Source organism: Rattus norvegicus, chromosome 7 (genome assembly GCF_036323735.1).
Source record: "Rattus norvegicus strain BN/NHsdMcwi chromosome 7, GRCr8, whole genome shotgun sequence".
Taxonomy (NCBI): domain Eukaryota; kingdom Metazoa; phylum Chordata; class Mammalia; order Rodentia; family Muridae; genus Rattus; species Rattus norvegicus.
This window is the reverse complement of record NC_086025.1, coordinates 113,939,218-113,960,221: the sequence shown is the minus strand read 5'-3', so window position 1 is coordinate 113,960,221 and position 21,004 is coordinate 113,939,218. Positions and strand designations below refer to the sequence as shown.

The window sequence follows — 21,004 nt, the reverse complement described above, 5'->3', positions numbered from 1 at the left end:
TCTGGAAGCTCTGCACTGTGCCTTTCCACTGGAGGTTGTGTATTGTAGCCCCCGACCCTCTGACATAACAACACATGTGACTGCTTCAAACCCTGCCAGTTAGTCATCCACACGGATGCCTTCAGTTTATCCAGTCCTCAGACTGGAGTGAAACTTAGTTCAGAAAATCTGAATTCTAACCCTGCCCTATTCCTTTCTTCTTTCAGACAGGAAGCTGTTGTCCTTCCTGTACTGTTAAAGTTGATGCTGCGTCTTCCTTCGGGTCTTTTCAGAAGCTTAGAGGACTGGATGCTCTTGTTTACTTATCTCCTCCTTGAAACAGACTGAGGGGCTCTTCTTGGCTTTTCTTACTTCTCACTGTGGTGCTTTAGAGGAGCCTTGGCTGGTACAGAGGGCGGCAGAATGGTAGCTGGGGGAATTAGGCAGAGTTAAATGAGATGCCCACTCCTGGGTGAGTTCTTTCCTATTTTGGGCAGAATGCAGAACCTGGCATTCCTGAAGCTGCTTCTGTTCCCTTGGGGGAGTCAGATGCTCCAAGGAGGAGGCTCCCACCAGGGCAACTAGCTTTCTGCTTACTGTGCCTGCTGGCCACTTGGAGGGAGGGAGCTTCTCCTACATCTCACCAATCCCCACAGACTTGAAGTAGAATGTTCCAATTCTAGCCCATGATTTCCAGCTTCTAATTGGGGGTATTGCAGGAGGCTATTTTAAGCCAAGCAACTTTCCCAGGCAGCTAAGTTGTAAATTGGCTCCCAGCATCTTCCAGCAATCTGCTTCACTTACACCATAGCAAGGAGAGCATTTGAAACTTTGTGATGTTTCTTTCTTAATTCATTCACTCAGTAAATATTTATTGAATATATGTTAGTGCCATCAGTGTCTGCAGGGAGACTCCTCTCACTGGTTTATGTTCCGAGAGAGAGAAAGAGAGAGAGAGAGAGAGAGAGAGAGAGAGAGAGAGAGAGAGAGAGGAAGCAAACAGCAAGGGAACACACAGGTGACAGAGGGCAGTAGCAGATGCCACAGAAAGAAACAACTCAGGACAAGAGATAGACTGATGACGTGGGGCTTCTTCAAAGGGTAACAGGAGAAATGCAGGAATGCGTCTGAGGAGTCAGATGAGTCAGAGATCCTGCCATGGAGAGTTCCTGCAGGAGGCAAGAGCTGCCTGACTTTTTGTGTTGCTGGTAAGGGGCTCAGGGCTGCAGGATGAGGTACTGGTGGGGGAGAGACGGGTAGCGTGACACAAGTTGTTTTTTTTTTTTTTTTAATCTCCAAATCTAAATGGTGTCCTTGTCCTCCAGGAAAGTTTGTCCCCAAGAGCTCCAACAGATCTCTACCTTTCATATGACACTGAGAGAGCCCAACACACAGTAGGCCTTTTCAGTTAGGGACTATGAGGTGTCCACCAGAAACTAGTGGTGTTTAGAACAGGATTTGAAAAAAAAATATAAAGAAAATTTGGGAGGAAGAAGTGGCTAAGAGAAGAGACTGGAGAAAGTAACCTCTGTGCACACGCTTGCCTGTCTGTGCACGCGCTTGCCCGTCTGTGCACACGCTTGCCCGTCTGTGCAGGTGCATGTGGAGTCTGGAAGTTGAGACCAATGCCTTCCTCAATTCCTCTCCACCTTATTTTTTGAGAGAGGGTCTCACTGAACCCAGAGCTTGCCAATTGGTTAGGTTAGCTGGTCAGTGAGTCTTCGGCCCCTCCTGTCTAGGCTCCCCAGCATGGAGGTTGTAGGCACATGCTGCTACTCCTAGATTTTAGATGGATTCTGGGGATCTGGACTTGGGTTCTCCTGCTCCCAGAGCAAGGACTTTACCCACTGAGCAATCTCCCTCACCTCATGCTCAAACCTTCTCTGTGTGCCTCTGTTAGTGGATTTATTGCAATGTATGGATGGCTTTCCAAAGAAAAATCCAATAATGCATTTAAAATGAAAAGTGTAATGCCAGATAAGATACAGTCCCATCACGTGTTGATGATGTGTTTGCTCAGTGGGCACAGTGTGTCGCCGACAGTCTTCTGTCTTTCCACTTTGCTACCTTGACAGTTCTCCTTCCTTTTCTTTAGAATAAAATAAATTATAGCTTTAATCCGTTTTCCGTTTTTAAGCTAACTCTTGGGTGTTTTTCAGGTCGCTATATCCGGGAGAGGTCTAAGCAGGTCATAACTCTGCTGATGGATGAGCAGCTGCTTTACAAAGAGCGGGAGGTGGCGACTTGGACGAGGCAGCGGACCTCCTACTCTATGTCATTTCCCAAAAGATTGCCCGCCGCGGGGAACTCACCTGCAGCATGTGCTTCAGTCCTCATCCCGGAAAGCCTTACCTCGGAGAAGAGGCACTCGCAAGACTGCAAGAAGACTGCAAGCCTCTGTGGTAAAAGTGCGTACTGCGAGCAGCAGCCTAACGTGCAAGGTGCTCATTGAACACCTAGAGAGTGTCACACCAGCCTCCCCCCATTACCAACACCGCATCAGCAGGGCTAGCCCACTGCTTACTGCATTTTGCAGGGGATGAGGGGGGAGATATTCACTAGACAATTGGATGGAAGCATTCTGAATTCACATAAAATAGTTCTCAGCTAAGACCGTTAGCCTAGAGGATGTTGTTTTTGGCATCTTTATTTTTTTTAAAGGTTTATTGTTTATTTCATGTGAGTACACTGTCACTGTCTTCAGACACACCAGAAGAGGACATCAGATCTCATTACAGATGGTTGTGAGCCACCATGTGGTTGCTGGGAATTGAACTCAGGACCTCAGGAAGAGCAGTCGTGGCTCTTAACCGCTGAGCCATCTCTCCAGCCCCCTATTTTTGGCATCTTTATTTTCAGCTTAATATTTTTCTAACTGGAATGTGAAGGAGGCTTACTTTCTGGGAGTTAGAGACTGGGTACCTGGGCATGTTTTTTAGAATGTAGTGAAGATTCTAACATAGTTCAAATATTTTTCTAGCATAACTCTTTGTAAGGCTTTCCTTGGCCCAAAACCTTGAGTCTGGATTGCTGAACCTTCAAAGTGAGGTGGGGGAGACATAGCATTGTAAGGGAAGGAAAATGATCTTTCCTATTAATCTTTCTGAAACATCAGAGAATGCCCTCTTGCCGTAGCTTCTCCAGCACCTCTGATGACTTATGCATGAAGTGGGCAGTTAGGAGGAGAAAAGTTCTGCTAAGTCTGACTTAGTCTTAGCTGCTCCGTGAAAGCAGCTAAACTCAGTGTTGAAAGCGCGGGCATCGGAGGGGTTTCCGAGATTGCCTCCCGCTCCCAGCATCTGTGCTGTGGCAATAAGGTTTGCCCCCACCCCTACGTTGAAATGGAGTTTGCAGCGTGCTGACAGTGGGAGGTGGGGCCTCTGGGAAATGGTTAGGTTCCAGGGGTAGAGCCCTCCACAGGAATGAGCCCTGAGACCCTAGAGAGCTCTCTTTTAAATTCCTGCTGTGTGTACGGCAGCTTCTTAGGGCCTGGCCTCAAACTTAGGTGTAGCCACTCTGCGTTTAGAATCAATCACTGCTGTTTCTGAGCCTCCATTTCCTGGTGCTGTTGGCAGACTGAACCCACAAAGATATCTGTTAAGCAAAACCCCAAAAGAGCTGCAGGGACTCAACATAAGCAGTGAATCCCGGTTGTCAGCAAAGCCAGAAACTCAAAAGTATCAGCAGTTACATTAACACACGCTAACCCAGACTCGTCCTTCCCTGACTTTGTCAACAGTCAGCTTATAGCATGGGTCACTGATGAAGAAAGGCATTAAAGGGGGTTCTTTGTAGTTATAACAGTAAACACCACCAAATATGTCTAAAAGTAGGGGAACATCTTTTTTCAGGGATCCATTTATTATGGAATAAGCACCCCACAGCTGACACTAAGAACTGTGACACCAGCCAGGACTCTGCTGAGCTCATTCACCACCTTTTCCTCTTGTCTGTTATCGTTCTTGCTCTTCCGTGTGTGTGTGTGTGTGTGTGTGTGTGTGTGTGTGTGTGTGATGTACATGTAGGTGTGTGCATGCTGAGGGTACTGGAAGTCAATGCCAGTATCTTCCTTAACCGAGTCTGACTTTTTTTTGAGACAGGGTGGCTTCCTGAGCCCAGGTCTTGTCAGTTCAAGTAGGGAGGGTGTCTGATCAGGGTGGAGCTCTTGTCTCTACCCACAGTGCTGGCTTTACAGATTGTGCTGCAGTGGCTGGCTTTTTACATAGTCCCTCTATCCAGCTCTGTGGAGCAAAGGTGGTCACTTGCAAGTCACATGTATTCTATAGGTCCTCATGCTCATGTGGTAAGTAGGTCCTTTACCAATGGAGCCCCGTCCGGGCCCTTCCTGTCGCTTGTTGGCGCCCTGTCCTCTTGAGCGTTCTCCCTTGGAATCTGAATGCCCAGCAGCTGTGGGGGCAGCAGCGGTGAGGGAGGGACTCAAGCTCCCTTCCTCACAGAGCTTCTGTGGCTGAGACCAGCCTACGGGCACACATGCACGGAATAACGTAAAGCATGTCAGACAGTCACGCATCTTTTATCAGAAGGGAAAGCAGTCAGGGACAGAGTGACAGGGACGGCTTGATTTGGGGACAGATAAGGGATTGAGCAGCCTTTTGGAGGAAGGGAATTTAAGCAGAGACCTAGCTGCAGTGCTGAAGCCAGTGGCCCAGGGGAGGAACAGGGGGGTCACGTGCTCCTGCCCGTAACCAGCCACAGCTTGGGTGACAACAGGCTAAGGAAGTGAGTCCTAAGTCACTGCAAAAGTAACTCATCCCTGGGCCATGCTGCGAGGCACACAAGAAATTCTGGCTTGTTAATTTATAGTCCTAGAGAAAGATCCACACAGCATCTCCCAATGTTACGGTGCACCTCAGTCACCCAGAAGAGCTCTGAATGACTGTTTTAAAATCATGAATGTAGGACATGGTGGCACACAACTGAAACCACAGTACTAAGGGGCCCAGTCAGGAGGACCAAGCTTGAAGCTAACTTGTGCCACACAGCTAGACCATGCCTCAAAGAAAAAATGAATTCTGAGGCTTTGTTATAATGAAATGCATTTAGTAGCACACACATATATAGTGAATGGCCTGCCATTTGCCAGGTGTGGTAAGCAAATCTGGTGTTTCTGCTGTCATGAAAGTGACATGGCGAGATGTACTCTCCAGTCAGCTCCATGAGGTCCAGGGCAGTACTGCAGGGTGTGCATGTTTAGATGCAGAAGCTGCTGGAGCCCTGTTAGTAGAAACTCGATTGGGTATTTCTGTTTCATTTACCCGCTGTCTGCACTAGATACATAGATGTATGCGTTTCTGCTTAGAAAGGGGGCAACTGGGCTGAGTCAGTGTAACTGTAGTACCATTCCACAGTCGCCATTTCTGTAAAGGGTTTGGATCACAAGCTGCACTTTAAAGGAAGAAATAAAGCAGACACTTGGGGACAAGAATAAGAAAAGGGAAATGAGTTGGGCAGGGGCCTCCTTACTGGGACTAGAGAAGTAGCATGGGTGCATGGAGAAGAGATGCGTGTGAGGTAGGTAATCACGTGTCAGAAGCAATGGGGGAACCACGCAAATCCTAGAGGCTTAAATGTAGCGGGCTTTCTTGTCCTCCTTAGCAATGCAGAACGGGTGTCTGAGGACCATGATACTGCTTCCTGTGGTATTAGCAGCCTCGGGCTCTTTCTGTCTTGGTGCTGCACCAAACTTGTGCGGTATAGCTACCTGGGCGCCGTCATCACATCCATGGTCTGGGTTATAGGAAGAAGGGAGTGCTCCGTCCTGTCAGGTGGCATCTGACGTTTTCCTTTCCGTGTTACTTTCACCCAGCCACATGGACACTCCTAGTCACAAGGGAGATCGGGAAGCTTGTGTCAACGATGCTTATTCAGAGAGAAGGGGGAGAATAAAGAGACGGTGAAATACTCTCCACCCCAGGGGGAAGGGTACAGGCAGAAGGGGCATCAGGCCTGTAAGAACTGCTTGTGTACCAAATGGAATAAAAACAAAATTTGAATATGCAGAAAAATGTGGGCAGATACTTGAAAGTTCTCTGAGCAATTAACGGAAGGCATAATACATGGTGTTTGGAAATCTCAGTTTGCTAGAGCTTGCCTCTAGGAAGCGGTTCGGGCCTTGAACAGGAGGGCTGTTTAGCTTAGTCACAGGACTTCGCCTTCCTATTACAGAAAACAGCTGTTTTGGGGAGATAATTCTTACTGCTTTGTGTGGAAATGAAGGGATGAGGGTTGTAGGGAGACTGCGAAGAACAATGGTTTCTGTCCGGGCACAGGGCCTGCTCTGGGTGGGAGAGATGAGGGGACAGTCCTGTCTGAAGACAGCACCACATCAAAGGGAGTCAACAGGCTAAGGGGATGTCACACTGGGAAAGAAAGGGAAAACTGAAAATGACTTCCGAATCCGAGTTAGAGGAAAGAGGTAGACGACGGTATCGTACAGGTAAATTTCCATCTGCGGGAGTCTAAAGACGTGTCTGCCTTATTTAGTTACAGCAAGATGTGCCACTGAGAGCCTCACTAGAAAGCCTCGCGCTGAGACAGCTGCGCCCGACTGCTTCGAGGTAAATTAGCAAAGGAAAGGAGCGAGTGCACAGAAGCAGCCTCTGTGCATCACCACTTCTTGTTTTTTCTCTCCACTCTTGGATGTTCCCCCTATGTTTTAATTCTTGTCGATTGCCTGGGTGGTTTTTGTTCGGAAGGTTTTGATTTTGGAGGAGGAAGTGCACTGAAGGCTAATTGCTGCTTGATGGGAAGCAGCGGGCTGCAGAGAGCAGCTCCACCCCAGCCCTGGCTCTGCGGCTCTCCCAGGCCCTTCCTTCCTTAGAGGGGCACCAGAGCCTTTCTCTCTGAAGCGTTTCCTTCCCACCCCAGTACCTCTGAGCTCTCTGGAAGGTGCTGTCTTTGTAGTATTTAATGAGGGTTCCTCTGGGCAGTGCGAGGCAGAATGGCATTGTGTGTCGAATTCCTGTGCAGAAGACACAAGGTGGCTGCTGACCAGTTAGACTGCAGGCCATCCTCCTTCCTCTATAGCCACAGCCAGCACCATGGATGCCACTGTCTGTACTGACAACCCTGACATGGGCCAGGCTTGGTTACCTCTGCGCACACGCAACAGCTGACAGGGCTCACGGACACATCGGTTGTCACTGAAACACTTATGTTGATGAGGCCTTCTGTTGATCTCTTATAGTTTAAAAATAAACAAACAAAAAGACCCTATAATTCATATCCCCTGCCTTCCCAAACCAACAGTTTTTACAAAGGATATTGACTTCCGGTCTACCTTTCTTCTTTGTTTTGGAAAAGTAACTTTGTTCCTGTAAATGACGCAGGCTCACTGTACAGATCTGGTCACTAGGCAGGCACACATGCACACAGAAAGGTGACTGACACGCTGTGGACAGCTTGAGAGGAGTGTCCTTGTTGTTTTTCCCTTCGTGGAGGAGGGAACGGGGTCTCGATATGTAGCCCAGGCTGGCCTTGAACTCAGTCCTCCTGTCTCAGCTTCTCAAGTTCTGAAATCATAGGTGCACACCAGCTCAGTTATATTATATACTGATCTATGGTAGGCATTTCAAATGTCTGATTCTAGCAATAATTTAGGGGCCGCTTCTGTTCATGATCCCCAGTAGTCATAACAGATCTGCAGAGCATTCGCTGCTCCCACAGAACTGTGAGAATCCCCAAGGACTTTTCCTCACAAGTGCCAATAGTATCTGTTTTGAAGACATTATAAAGACTGATTGGATGAATTTTTTTGAAGGCCACTAACTTTATTAATTTAAAAATCTTTTATAAAGACAGTGACTGTTCTTGCCAAAAAAGAAGTCAAAGGGCATCTAACAGATGGTGAGGGAGAAGGAGGCAGTAATCCATTCAGGAAGGCTGGGAACTGCTGCCATGGAACTGCAGGGGGAGGGGAAGGGGAAGGCATGCGAGGGCAAGAAACCCAGAAAGGCTGAAATGCTGGGGGAAGAGAACTCCCAAAAGACCCTGGAGTACTTAGGAGATGAGGGTGACAACAGCAATCTTTTCCTTCGTGGAGGACTGGGAGGAGCCCCACCCTGCTGCAGACTATGCTGTGGCTGGGGGCTGCGGGGTCCCCAGAGAACATTACAAGAAGGCAGCACCCCATTCTCGAAGGCACCCAAAGCAGTCCCAGGACTGCTGGGCATCGGCACCACATGTGTCTTTCAGCCATTCTCAAAAGAGGTCTTCATCTTTCTTTAGTACCAGAAACTGGCCAGGGACCACATACGCCTTGTCAGAGCCCCTTTCCTCCAGCTTCTTGCCCAGGACATCACCAATCCCAGCCAGGCTCCCCACTGGCTTCTCCCCCATAGGCTCTGTTACGAAGTCTCGGTGCTTTTGGGAGGTTGTCATCTTGATCAGGCTTAACCGACAGCTCCAGCTCTGGTAACGGCTCCTCGCGCCACTCCTGGATGAATTTTTTTAAAAAAAGAACCTGGAAATTTTTTTAAAAAGAAACCTACTTTAACAAATTAGAATATATGTCCAAAAAGAAAAATAATTATCTCAGAAGCAAGGTTGGAAAACAGAAAGTGATGGGTAGAGGGTCAACATGTTTACAGAGTGGAAAGAGCATCACTTGACTAGTTAGTTACGAACAACAGTGGAGTCCCAGCGCTTGGGAGGCCGAGGCAGGGGGATTGCCAAGAGTTCAAGGCCAGCCTGGGCTAGGATGAGACCCTGCCTCAAAACAAAACAAAAACAAACAAAAAACCCAAAGCTGAATAGCGGTGTCTGGGGCACAGAAGATGAAGGCAGATGGTTCTAAAGGTCTTTGCTGAGAGCTGAGAATATGACTCCCAACCTTCACGAGTAAGTGAGTCTCATAAGCTTTCCAGTAAGGCTCCAAGAGAAACAGAGCACACAGACTCCAACGAGGGGAGAAGTGTGACAAGAAAAAACCCTTACAAGTAAAGGTATCCAGCAAAGGGTAGAAATTAAAAGTAAACTGATACGGTTAAGCCCTAGAATATTAATTACAGTGGATGTTAGCAGATGGAACTCTGTTGGAATCAGAGACAAGATGTGGGCAAAGAAATCCTGACATAGGCTGTGAGTCTCAGTTCACGGAAGCAGACGGATAGAACATTATGAATATACATCATATACTAACTGGAGCAATAATGATAAACCAGGAGCCATGAGATGGCTCAGTAAAGGAAAGTGCTTGTCACTGAACCTGGTGACCAGAACCCACAAAGTAGCTAGGGAGAAACAACTCCTGGGAGTTGTCACTGATCTTCAAAACGTGTGCAGTACCACACATGTTTCCACACAGGCATGTGCACCCCCCCCACATGCACACTCAGACAAACGTGTGCACACACACCACATACACACACACCCCTTATGCACAGGCATATGCATACACACATGCACATGCACACACACAAATAAACGTAAAAAATATTGAACAGAAAAAGAAAAGTAATGAAAAAATGTTCCCTTTCCCAAGGAAGATTAAAAAGCTTTAATGTGACTATTTTTAGTAAAGTAACTTCAAAGAGTGTGAAGCAGACTTTTGAACTACTATCACCGTAGATAATTCCCAGACAGACTTTTCCGTTAACCATAGGTGGAATGCACCAGATATTTCAGGAAACCTATATCATGCAGACCAGGTCTTCTGACCAAAATGCAATTAAGTTTGAATACAAGAGAGAGGACCCTGATACAGATGTCTAGTCACCACTACAGTGCACATGCGTGTGGTGTGTGAACATCTATAGGTGATCTCCACACAGAGACACTCGCGTAAGAAGTTAAATGCATGGAAGGAACAAACCCTTTCCATATAGAAAACTACAAAAGGTCTACAGAAGGCACACACAAAAAATAAGACCTTATTAAGATGATAAATGTAACATTAAAATATAAAACATATGAAACAAAAAATAAAAACAAAAAACAGGCTGGAGAGATGGCTCAGTGGCTAAGAGCACTGACTGCTCTTCCAGAGGTCCTGAGTTCAAATCCCAGCAACCACATGGTGGCTCACAACCATCTGTAATGGGGTCTGGCGCCCTCTTCTGGTGTGCATGAAGACAGCGACAGTGTTCACATATATAAACATACATCCTATCAGTCTTGAACAATAAACATTTTTTAAAAACGTGTGCAGGTGTTTGCTGCATGTATGTCTGAGTACCGTGCTTGTCCAATCCCCAGATGGCCAGAAGAGGACGTCAGATTCCCTGGAACTGTTGTTACAGACAGTTGTGAGCTGCCATGTGAGTGCTGGGAATTGAGCCCCATCATCTTGGTAGAGCCGCTAGTGCTCTTAACACATGAGCCATCTTTCCAGCTCCAATAAACATTTTAAAACATTTACTCACTGTGTGTGTGTGTGTGTGTGTGTGTGTGTCTGTGTGTGTGTGTGTGTGTGTGTGTGTGTGTGTGCGCACGCGCACGCATAGGTATCATGATGCATGTATAGAGGTCAGACAGAGGATAACTTTCAGGGATCAATTTTCTCCTTTCACCATGTGGGTCTCAGGAATTAAACTCAGGTTGTTAGTCTTGGTGGCAAGTACCCTTATCTGCTGGGTCATCTTGATGGCCCAATACACATATTTTTAAAGATACCATTTGTAATTTAAAAATCAAGATTGCTTAGGAACAAATCTTAGACAGGATCTCTGAGATCCATGCACTGTGGGTTATAATGCTTGATTGAAATAGATTAAGGAAGACCTGTATAAATGGGAAATAGACCATGATTATTGGAATCATGCAAATATGTCAGTTGTCTACAAATGGAAAAGTTGGAGGATTTTTCTGTCTGGCTGTTTTGGTCAGGCTGGTTCTCCTGTGGAGGCCATATACTGTAGGTTCGCTCCTTGCCCTCCACCCCTGGAGAATATTGGTACATTCTTTACTGTCATGAGAATCAAAAAAGGTCTGCAGACAAGGCCAGATGTCCCCTGTGGGCCACAATTGCCTCCAGCTGAGAACTACTGATTCAATGCAATTACAATCAAAATTTCCAGAAGGATTTTTAAAACAACTTGATGGGCTGATAATAAAATGTATTTTGAAAAATCAAAAAGTCAAGAATAATACCTGAGCGCGCGCACACTCACACACACACACACACACACACACACACACACACACACACACACACACACACACATCTATAGGAGCCTGAACAAACTGTGATCCGTGGGAGTTCACATCACATCTATAATTTCAATACTTGGGAGACAGAGGCATGAGATCTTGAGTCCCATAGTAAGACACCCTGTTTCAAAAACGAAAACCAAACACCCCAAAGGAGAAGTAGGGGAAGGCCTCCTCCTTAATAAGACCAACAGGCATGCCTGGGGCAGGCAGGTGGGAGTGCAAACAGGACACAGCACTGTGCCCAGAAAGCAGTTGCACAACTGTGCACATAAAGGACGGTGGCATCATTTCAGGTTTATGGGGGAAGAGATGAATTGTTCAATAAATAATAGACCAGCCACTAAAGAAAATGAGATTAGGTCTCTGTCATATGCATGCACACAACAACAACAAAAATCTAGATATGTAGGACTTAAACATATAAAAGCAAATCTCAATGATGTTTGGAAGATTTAGGGAAATGTGTCTTCTGTAATGTCAGATAGAGAGACACTCTTTTTAGGCATATAACAAAGTGGGAGCAGCTTCTTGTCCCACAGGAATCCCTGGGACTGAATGCAGGTTTTCCGACTGGGTGGCATGTGCCTTAACCCACTGCGCCATCTTGGTAGACAGAACCTATTCTTTTCTCTCGTTCGGTTCTGGGGTTGAACTCTGGGCTCTATGCTACTCAAGTGCTCACCTCTGAACTCTGACCTCAGCCCCCCAAACAGCACAGATGTAAATACAACCATAAAGGAGCCAGCAGTGTGCTGTGTGGTAACCGTGTTCCTTTTTAGCCCAGTGCCTGCCCGGTGTCTCTACCTAATCTCCACCCCGTGTGGGCAGAACCTGAGGACAGTTACTTGCAATTGCTACATTCTATGGTGACAGAAAGTGAGAGGTCCCAAGCAGGAGAATGAGAGAACACATTGCTGCTGGCCTGAAGATGGGGTGAGGAATACAAGTGGCTTCTAGAAGCTTCGAGCAGGCCCAACCTACAGCCCTGGAGGAAGTGGAGCCTTTGGCTGAGGGGAGCTTAATTCCACCAAAACGTGAATGACCTAGGAAGTGATTCTTCCTCAGTCTTCAGACACGAAATTTGCTGAGCTGACACCTTGATTTTGGCCTCATGAGACCCGGAAGCAGTTCAGTATGAGGAAGCATCTCTCTTGGTTTCCTGGGGCTGCTTTTGTGTTTAAGTCTGATTGGTGTTGAGTTTTGCATTGTAGCGAAGTCAGGATCTGGTTTAATTCTTCTGCATGCGAATATCTGGTCTTGCTAACCCTGCTTACGGAGTACCCATCTGTCCTCTCCCACCAAACATTCTGGGCACCGTTGGTTCTTGGCTGACCGTACGTGTGTGGATTCATTTCTGAACAGTCTGTCCTGCTCCATGAATCTATATGTCCGGTTTGTGCCGGTACCATCTGCTCTGACCAGCTTCCGTGGATTTTTCTGCAGTAGATTTTGAGATCAAAACCCACCATATAGAAAGTAGGAAAAAAATCAGAATACTATGGGGAAATTTTCTAGCACATATAACCAAAAATGGATTAGCATGCAGAGTACGTAAAGATTCCCCACAAATGGGGGAGAGGTGGACAGAAAAATAGAGAAGACACTTTCTAGCAAAATGGAGGGCATGTGTAAGGCCAGGAAGCACTGTTTAGGAAGTCAGCCTTGCAGCATTTCGATAGCAACAGCAGTCAGAAAAAGGACATTTTGTGAGAGGATGTCACTTATGCCAACTTCAGAACCACTAGAGCAATTCCTCATCTGTTCCCTTCAGCTGGGCTCTTCACCCACTTGTTTCTCCGTCCCTCCTCCTCGCTTCCTGTTATGCGATGAGCGTATTTGTGTATTTGCCTGATTATTCTCTGACAGTCATTAAGGAGGGCCAATCTTTTGACATCATGACATGTGGCTGTCATCCACACTACACTGGGCCACATTCATGGCTCCTCTGGGATGCACGGGGCCTATGGGCTACAGGTCAGACATAGGTATTGAAGGCAGTGACATTAATGGCTGAGGTCTGGTTCAGGAGCCAGGCCACCTGGCTTTGTGTGATCTCGGATGTATTATTTAAGCCCTTCCCTTGTGAGTTCACCTTCCTGACGTGGTAATGTAGACTCCTGTAAAGTTGGCTCATGCGGGAGGCGAGCTGACAGCCACAGCACAGTGAACTCAGGCTGGGGTCCCCGTCACTCTTCTCATCACATCTGAGACCAGGGACGTTTCTCCGCCAGGTTAGAGTTTGGGCACATTTCTTACTGTTTCATTCTTTACAGAAAGAAGGAACAGAGAACTGAGCTGAAGCCATATACATCTTCTGTAGGGATCCCAGACTCCACTCTGTTTCTTGGTCTCTGTAAAGGGACATGCCCATTCTGTCCATTTGGGATCTGGGTCCTGGGCCCACAGGGCAGGGAAGAAAGCCTTGCTCTTTAGATAATCTGTCCACCTCAGTGTGAAAGTGCTCGTTCCTCCTCTCCGTGTGGCAGCACCTTCACACATCTCACTTGGCCCGTCCAGGACGGACCTTGGAAAAGAACAGCTCTGCCCATCCGTCTCTAGCTCCAGGCATGGTCGCACTGTCAGGCTCCCAGCATCACATCTCCCCACACAGATTCTGGGGAAGGAAGGCATCCTGGGCCTTGTTTCTTTTCTTGACCATCAGCTATTTTCTTTTCTTTCTTTTAACTGTTAGTTATTTTTAGTTACATTTGCTTCTATATAAGGTTCCTGTTGCTTTTCAAAACTAGTTTTGCCTTTAAAATATCTCATTGTTAGGTGGTGAGTTACAAAAACCTTCTGTGCATGTGGTGTGTGTGCATGTGCATGTCTGTGTGACTGTGCATGAGTGTGCCTCTCTCTCTGTCTCTCAGTTTCTCTCTCTCTCTCTCTCTCTCTCTCTCTCTCTCTCTCTCTGTGTGTGTGTGTGTGTGTGTGTGTGTGTGTGTGTGTGTGTGTGTGTGTGTTCCCACTTGCTTACGGAGGATTGAGCTGCTCACATGTCAAACAAGCGTCAGACTCAGATCACATGGACAAAAGGCTGAAGTAACATTGCCTATACCCCTCTCTAAAGGTCTGCTGGGGTGACAGTAGCCCCTCCTTCTTATCACCTACCCACTTCACTTAGTTAAAAAGAAATCTTCCTAAATGTGCTTTCTTCCTTTTTATTCTTCTCACCCTTAAAAAATTGCCTTCCCCAGCAAACCCTGAAATTCACCTTCAGAGGAAAAGAGATAGCGTTTGCATCCCCTGTCTCTGCTGAGAAGAAATAGTCAAAAGAGCAAGCTAGAGATGTGTCTGAGGGCAGCCTCCAGGACTTTCCCTACAAGGTCATGATGCTCCATTCCCTCAGCTGCTAGAAAGTCGGTGACTGAGGCATCCTCACCCTGCCCCCACCCTTCTCTGGGAACTCCTTATAGCAGAGGAGAGCCTCTTGGCCTAGGGTCCTGGTCCCTCCTGAGGGTGTGCACCCACTGATTAGCTCTCTTGCCTCATGGCAGCAACTATGAGGCGAGTCAAGCTTTTGACAGCTTCCAGAAGGATCCACCCAGTCCTCTCTTGCTCAAGTCCAGTCCTGCCTCCATGCCTCCCCACAGATCTCGTTTCTCAGAGCTCCTCCTGGTGAACCCCCACATGGACATGTGCCTTAGACAGTGTATTCTGGGGGAACTCGAAGCTAACAGACAGTCATAGCTGGTGAGCGTGAATGAAAGAGAAAAGAGAGACACCAGATGCCAGGAACCACTGATGGCCGCACCTCATGGCATTCTTGCCTGATTTCTGTGAGTTTAAGATTATAATGACAGTGGAAGTCTTTTGTTGTTTTAAAGAATAGAAGAGAGTAGTTTGAGGCTACTCGAGTATGGCTATGCTCCATGAGAAGGACTTGAGCGGAGCGTGGTGGCTCATCTGCAGTCCTGGGCTACGCACTGAGAGAAACTGGAGTCAAGAGTCCAAACGCGTGAGTCTGCAAAGCTACAAAGAAGACTCCATCACCAGGAAGCTGCTTTTTCATCTTCCTGCTTCTTCAGTGTCCACTGAATCCAATCCTTTCATTCCCTTCTGCTCATCCTCTTCTGTCCATCCCACTCCCTTTCTCTCTTCCTTTCTTGTGTGCATGTGTGTGCACCTATATGCATAAAGATAGGCGTATGTGGAGACTGTAGGTCAATTTTGGACAGCTTTCTCAATTACTCTCCACCTTATTTTCCGAAATGTGTTTTCTCATGGAGCATAGACCATAGTGGTTCAGTGAGGTTAGGTGACCAGGGAGCTACAGAGATCTTCCCATCTCTCCCTCCCTAACTCTGGGATTTCTAAGTGCACACAGCTTTACCTGACTTTTTATGTGGGCTGTGGCGAGCCCAGCTCAGGTCCTCGTGTGTACACAGCAAACACTTTACCAACTGAGCCATGTCTCTCCATCATCTGGGTGTTTTCTGAGATACAGTATGTTCTTTTATGGAAACTTAAAACAAAAAACAACTGTGCCTCAGTTGTGCTGCCCAGGAAGGCCTCTGGAGCTAAGCCTGAGCACTCCTTCTCCCCCAGCCCCCCTGGGCTACAGTGTATGCCACCATCCTGTCCCAGCCTACCTGGACTACAGTGTATGCCACCATCCTGTCCCAGCCTCCCTGGGCTACAGTGTATGCCACCATCCTGCCCCAGCCTCCCTGGACTACAGTATACGCCACCACTCTGGTTCTGAAGAGTTCTTCAGAGTAATCGATACGTGTTTGCTTACATCAGCATCGAGAAGACCCTGCTGATCTATGGTGACAGCATTTGTTAACACTGGGGAGAAGTGGGACGGTTTGGATGTTCGAGTTTTCAGGGCATCTCAATTCCAGAGCCACAGCTACGCTGATAGCGTCTTGTAGTCAGAGCTCGGTATCTCATCTGAGAGCTATCATGGGGCCCATCAGTTCTGTTTCGAGGTATTATCTGGGCTCTGCAGGCTCAGTGGGATCTCCATCTCTCCAGATAGTCTCTAGGGAGTTCCGCAGCCGCAATACCGAGGAGCAACTCATCTTCAGTGACTCCCTGGCATCAATTCCTGTCCTCTCCTCACACTTTCCTCAGAGGCTTCTCAGTCACTTCCTCCTCCTCCATGGCTCGTGGTCTCACAGTCTTAATTGCTGAATTGTGGTGATGCCGGAGGGACTTCATTTCTGTCAAGGAACTACATGTGTGCACTTACCTCCTCCTTGACTTGTGGACATCTCGAGCACATGCTGTTTAGTCATGAAATCTGATGATGTGCACCTCACTTCCGGTATTGTGCTATCTGATGTCAAGGGAGGAAGATCATGAATGTTTGTAGGGTTTCTGCAGCCCGACTGATGTTCTTCTTGCCCACAGTAGCTTCATAGTATTTTAACCATTGTGTCACCTCGTTTTAACTGTTAACTTGATACAGCCTAGAACCACCTTGGAAGAGTCTCAGTGAGGAAATTTCTAGGTCAGGTTGGCCCGTGGGCATGTCTGTGAAGGACTGTCTTGATTATTAATTAGCGTGGGCAGACCCACCCTTCATGTGGGTGGTGCCATGGCCTGGATCTGGTTCTGAGCTGTGTAAGAGTGGAGAAAGCTCACTATGCACAGGCAGCAAGCCAGCAGCATGAGACTTCATTTCTCTGCTCTCCACTATGGCTGGCATGTGGCTAACGGCTGCAGTTTCTGCCTTGTAAGCCAAATACCGACCCCCCACACTCCCCCGCCTCGGTTACAGCAACAAAAATGAACTGTGATTCTGGGCCAGAGTGCATCCATGCTGCGTGTGACTCCTCTCATAGGTTCCTCAGAAGGGATTAATCTACCCCTGTGCTGTCTGTCAAACCCTGGCGCGTTGCATTTCGGATATAATTTTGCTGCTGAATACTGAAGGAGCAGTTGTGGCAGTTTCTGATTAAACCTAAGGAAAGCAGATAGATGACAGAAGTCCCGAGTCCCCACTGTTCGCCAAGATTAATTAGAAAATCTCCAAGTCAAAAATAAGTCCATTTTAATTACTCATCTTCATGTAAGTTCACAACAAAATGAGAAACTACAAACATGAAAGGTCTCATTACTTCTTCAGGATCTGGCACCTACTGTCCTTGTGCCTTCTGCCAGAAATGATTTCTGTCCTCCTGTTTACTGGCATGCACACCACCCATCAAAGCCCCTGGCATTATAGTTGTTCTTTCCCATAAGCCTGTCTGTGTGTGGAGCTTAACTTCCTGTCAGGCTGTGGGCTTGTTGAAGGTAGAGCCTGTCTCATGCTGCCCTATTGCTTCTAAGGCATTTTCATGTATAATTCCAGACTTATAAACTTCTTCACAAAGTTTTGGATTAGAATGTGGATTTTATAAAAGAGAATAAACATAAAGTCTGGTATGTTATAAACATAGACATAAAAGAGAAAAAGAAAAGCAAATCTGGTGTGGTGGCACATGCCTATAATCCCAGCTGCTTGGGAGTCGAGGGGATCACGAGTTCAAGGTCAGCCTGAAGCACATAGTAGGACTCCCAAGATGAAATTCAAAGAGCCCTTGCCTAGCATGCGTATAATATCTGGTCCAATTCCCAGTACTGGGAAAACAGGAGAGAAGAAGAAAATTACATCACATGTACATTCTCACTGATGTTAGCTCTGTTTGCGTGTGTGTCTGTGTGTGTGTCTGTGTGGGTTTGTGTCTGTGTGGGTTTGTGTAATGAGTGACAGCCGGGAGAACTTAGAAGAGGGCGTCAGATGCCCCTGGCGCTGGAGCTACGGGCTGACCAGATGTGTGCCACCCGATGCGGGTGCTGACCACCAAATCCAGGTCTTTTGCAGTAGCAGTCCACGCTCTGACCACTGACCACTCCCATCTCCTCTCACATCTTAAGGAGTGTACGTTCCATTAGGATTGAGACATGCAGCACTTCGTCTGAGGAAAACATGGGGTCCCTAACTGTGAAAACTGTGTCATTCCTTTCTCTTGCTGAGGTCGGATTTGATTCCACATCTCTCACTGAGTCTTAGTGTTTGAATTCTTGAAAGTCTCTCAAATATCAAATACATGCAAAAAATGTATTTTTGAGGAAGAATCTCACTCTAGAGCCCAGGCTGACTTCAAACTGCATTCCTCTGCCCCTGTCCCCATTGCTGGGCTTACAGACAAGCAGCCACTTTGCCCTGCTAGACTGACTTAGTACACATCCTATCAAAGCCGTTGGGTTCATCGTACGGTCTTAGAAGTACTTATCACGGGGTTGGGGATTTAGTTCAGTGGTAGAGCGCTTGCCTAGGAAACGCAAGGCCCTGGGTTCGGTCCCCAGCTCCAAAAAAAAGAAGTACTTATCACACATAAAGAACCCCACCTAATTGGAATCACGTGCTTTTATGCTCTAAGCAGAGCCATCCACTCACATATGAATCCCATTCATACCATTCGTCGCTCGCTGTCAGCACCATGCAGCATCCTTTTCATTTCATGGTTTTCATACACATAAATGCCTTAAAACCTGTTCACATTAATCATAGCCAGGCCTAGAAGGTGCTTTACTGTAGCACTGTCAATCCAATGAATTCCTTCCAAGCAACGTGCCAACAATTATCTAGTGACTTATTAGAGAAATATTTCCTATCTCTTGTCAGCTATAATGTGATGAAGTCTTTCATGTTTTTGAAAGCAAAGAGTGGAGAACACATTGTTTGGGGAAAGATTTTTTTAAACAGTCATTAGGAGTAATTTACTTTGTCAGCTTCTGGGAATAATAGAAAACACCTTTTATTAAAATGTACCAACTATTAATTAAACTTGTATTCTAACCTGACATAATCAGAAACTGCAGGGCAAATTCAAACCCTAACTGCCCTGTGGCTGTCAGGGTAATGTACTTTCCAGAAACCGATTTTACAGTACGCACTTTAAGTGTTTCCAATTCTTGGTAACTGCAGACTTGGTTTTCGCAGTTCTGGGAAAATATCTACCATATAATCTAGTTGGCAAATGCAGCCTTCATTGTCAAAACAGTAAATTGAATTGGATTTCAAGTGTTTTTTTTTTCTCCATAAAATGCCCTACATATATATTCTAATGAATATAAATATTTCCATTACCTTCACATCTCTGCATCCTCTGCAATTATCATATTTCATGCACTTACTTGGGGTGTGTAAGCACCTGCGTATTTGCGCCCCTGCTTGTCGTAGCGCGTGAATGAAGGTCAAAGAACAACTTAGCCTGCCAAGCCATCTTGCCTGCCGTTTTCTTCAGGGGGGCGGGCATCTTGTGGATCCCAGTCTGCCTCCAAATCTGTATGTAGACACTGGCCCTGAACTCGGGACCCTCCTGCCTTTACCTCCTCAGTGCTAGGATTTCAGGCATGTACCACCATGCTGCCACAGGACTCCTAAAGCCTCTGCCAAAGCTGGCTCAGGCTCGGAGGCTTGTGAACTGCTGCACTCATAACGTAACGACACCTCTCCCCCACACCCCGGCTTTCATTACCCTGCTCTGGGGGGCTATTCCTTAGGAGTCATGCGCTCTTGGACCACAGATGGGGATGAAAAGCACCCGATGTGAAATGACATTGGTAACTGGCCCTGCCTCTCTGTGCAGTGATACCGTATATCCGAATATCAGGTATCCCGGTACGGACTGGTGTTAAGTACTCCTTATTGCCACTGCTTTGCCCTGAAAAGACTATGGATGGAACAGATTGCTGGGTCTTCCCTGACTTGACCAATGGAGGTCACTTTGAGGTGGCTTGCTTGTTTCGCTCTTTCTATTATTGGTGCCTTACATTTGGGGAAGAAGACCCATTCTCAAAATGGATACATGGTATGTCTTTGTTTTGTGCGGTGGGGAGAATTATGAATGGCAAAGAGGAAAGAGCTGGCCATTCCTCTTTTGGATAAGCTTTTGGAAGAAGCTCTGTAGATGCTGCAGATCTGGGGATGGAGTTCTTTCATAGTCACTGTAATTTTAGGCCCTTTGGGATAGTTATGTTCCCCACCACAGGTGTGCGAACACGATATGAAGGCAGCCGTCCCACACCTTTCGTTGTCCATAACAGCATGGCACGATGGAGTTAGCACTAGTGCTTTTAGACAGTTCTTTCTATCGCTTCTCGGCCTTTTGGCTAAGATCAAGTGTAGACAGTTCTTTCTTTTTAGGGCCCATGAATGCTGGGAAAATGCTAGGTGGCTGAGCTGCATCGTGGCCCAGAGGTCCACCTAGAACTGGTACTAATCCACAGTAACCAATCCAGCAAGGCAAGGGATATTAAAACAAAAAAAAATGCCAAATACAGAAAACATAGCAGACACACCAGCTTATTTTCATTGTATTTTTTTTTTCGGAGCTGGGGACTGAACCCAGGGCCTTGAGCTTGCTAGGCAAGCGCTCTACCACTGAGCTAAATCCCCAACCCCATATGTTTTCTTTTATGTTTAAAGTTTTTGTTTTATATTAAAGGTATGTTCGCCTCATAAATAATCTATACACTTCTGATCTATTCTTCCCATATAGATATATGAAACTCACTTTACATCAATAAGACTCCCTAACTAATCTAATTATAGCCATCATTCTTATAGTCCTAAAATTCCCTTTGAATAGTGTTCACCTTTTGAAGTTCTGTTAGTTATACATTACTATGTGTTACGTTATAGCTACCACTGCATTTTACATTATTTTAAAAATACTTCTAATGATAAAGCTATGGCAGAACTGCTGAGATGGGACAGGGCCATGGACATGAAATTGTACTTTTTGAACCCCTCTGGGCTTGCTAATGTTGTGAAGAGCACACACGCAGAGGCGGCCCTCGGTGTGTGATGTGTACTTAGTAGGCAGAATGAATCCTCAGAAATCGTTAAAGTTAT

At 46.6% G+C, this 21,004-nt stretch overlaps 1 protein-coding gene and 1 pseudogene across 5 annotated transcripts in view; one reads left to right on the top strand and one right to left on the bottom strand.

Annotated features, from left to right (window-relative positions):
• The window catches only part of Enthd1 (ENTH domain containing 1), a 114,953-nt gene that overhangs the window by 29,749 nt on the left and 64,200 nt on the right, over nt 1–21,004 (top strand). For all 5 annotated transcript variants that reach the window (XM_063264270.1, XM_063264269.1, NM_001135913.1 and 2 more), the window contains one exon: nt 2,139–2,387. In XM_063264270.1, coding sequence (XP_063120340.1) covers nt 2,139–2,387 — 249 coding nt within the window. The remainder of the gene's footprint in view (nt 1–2,138; nt 2,388–21,004) is intronic.
• On the bottom strand, nt 8,110–8,649 carry Banf1-ps5 (BAF nuclear assembly factor 1, pseudogene 5; annotated as a pseudogene).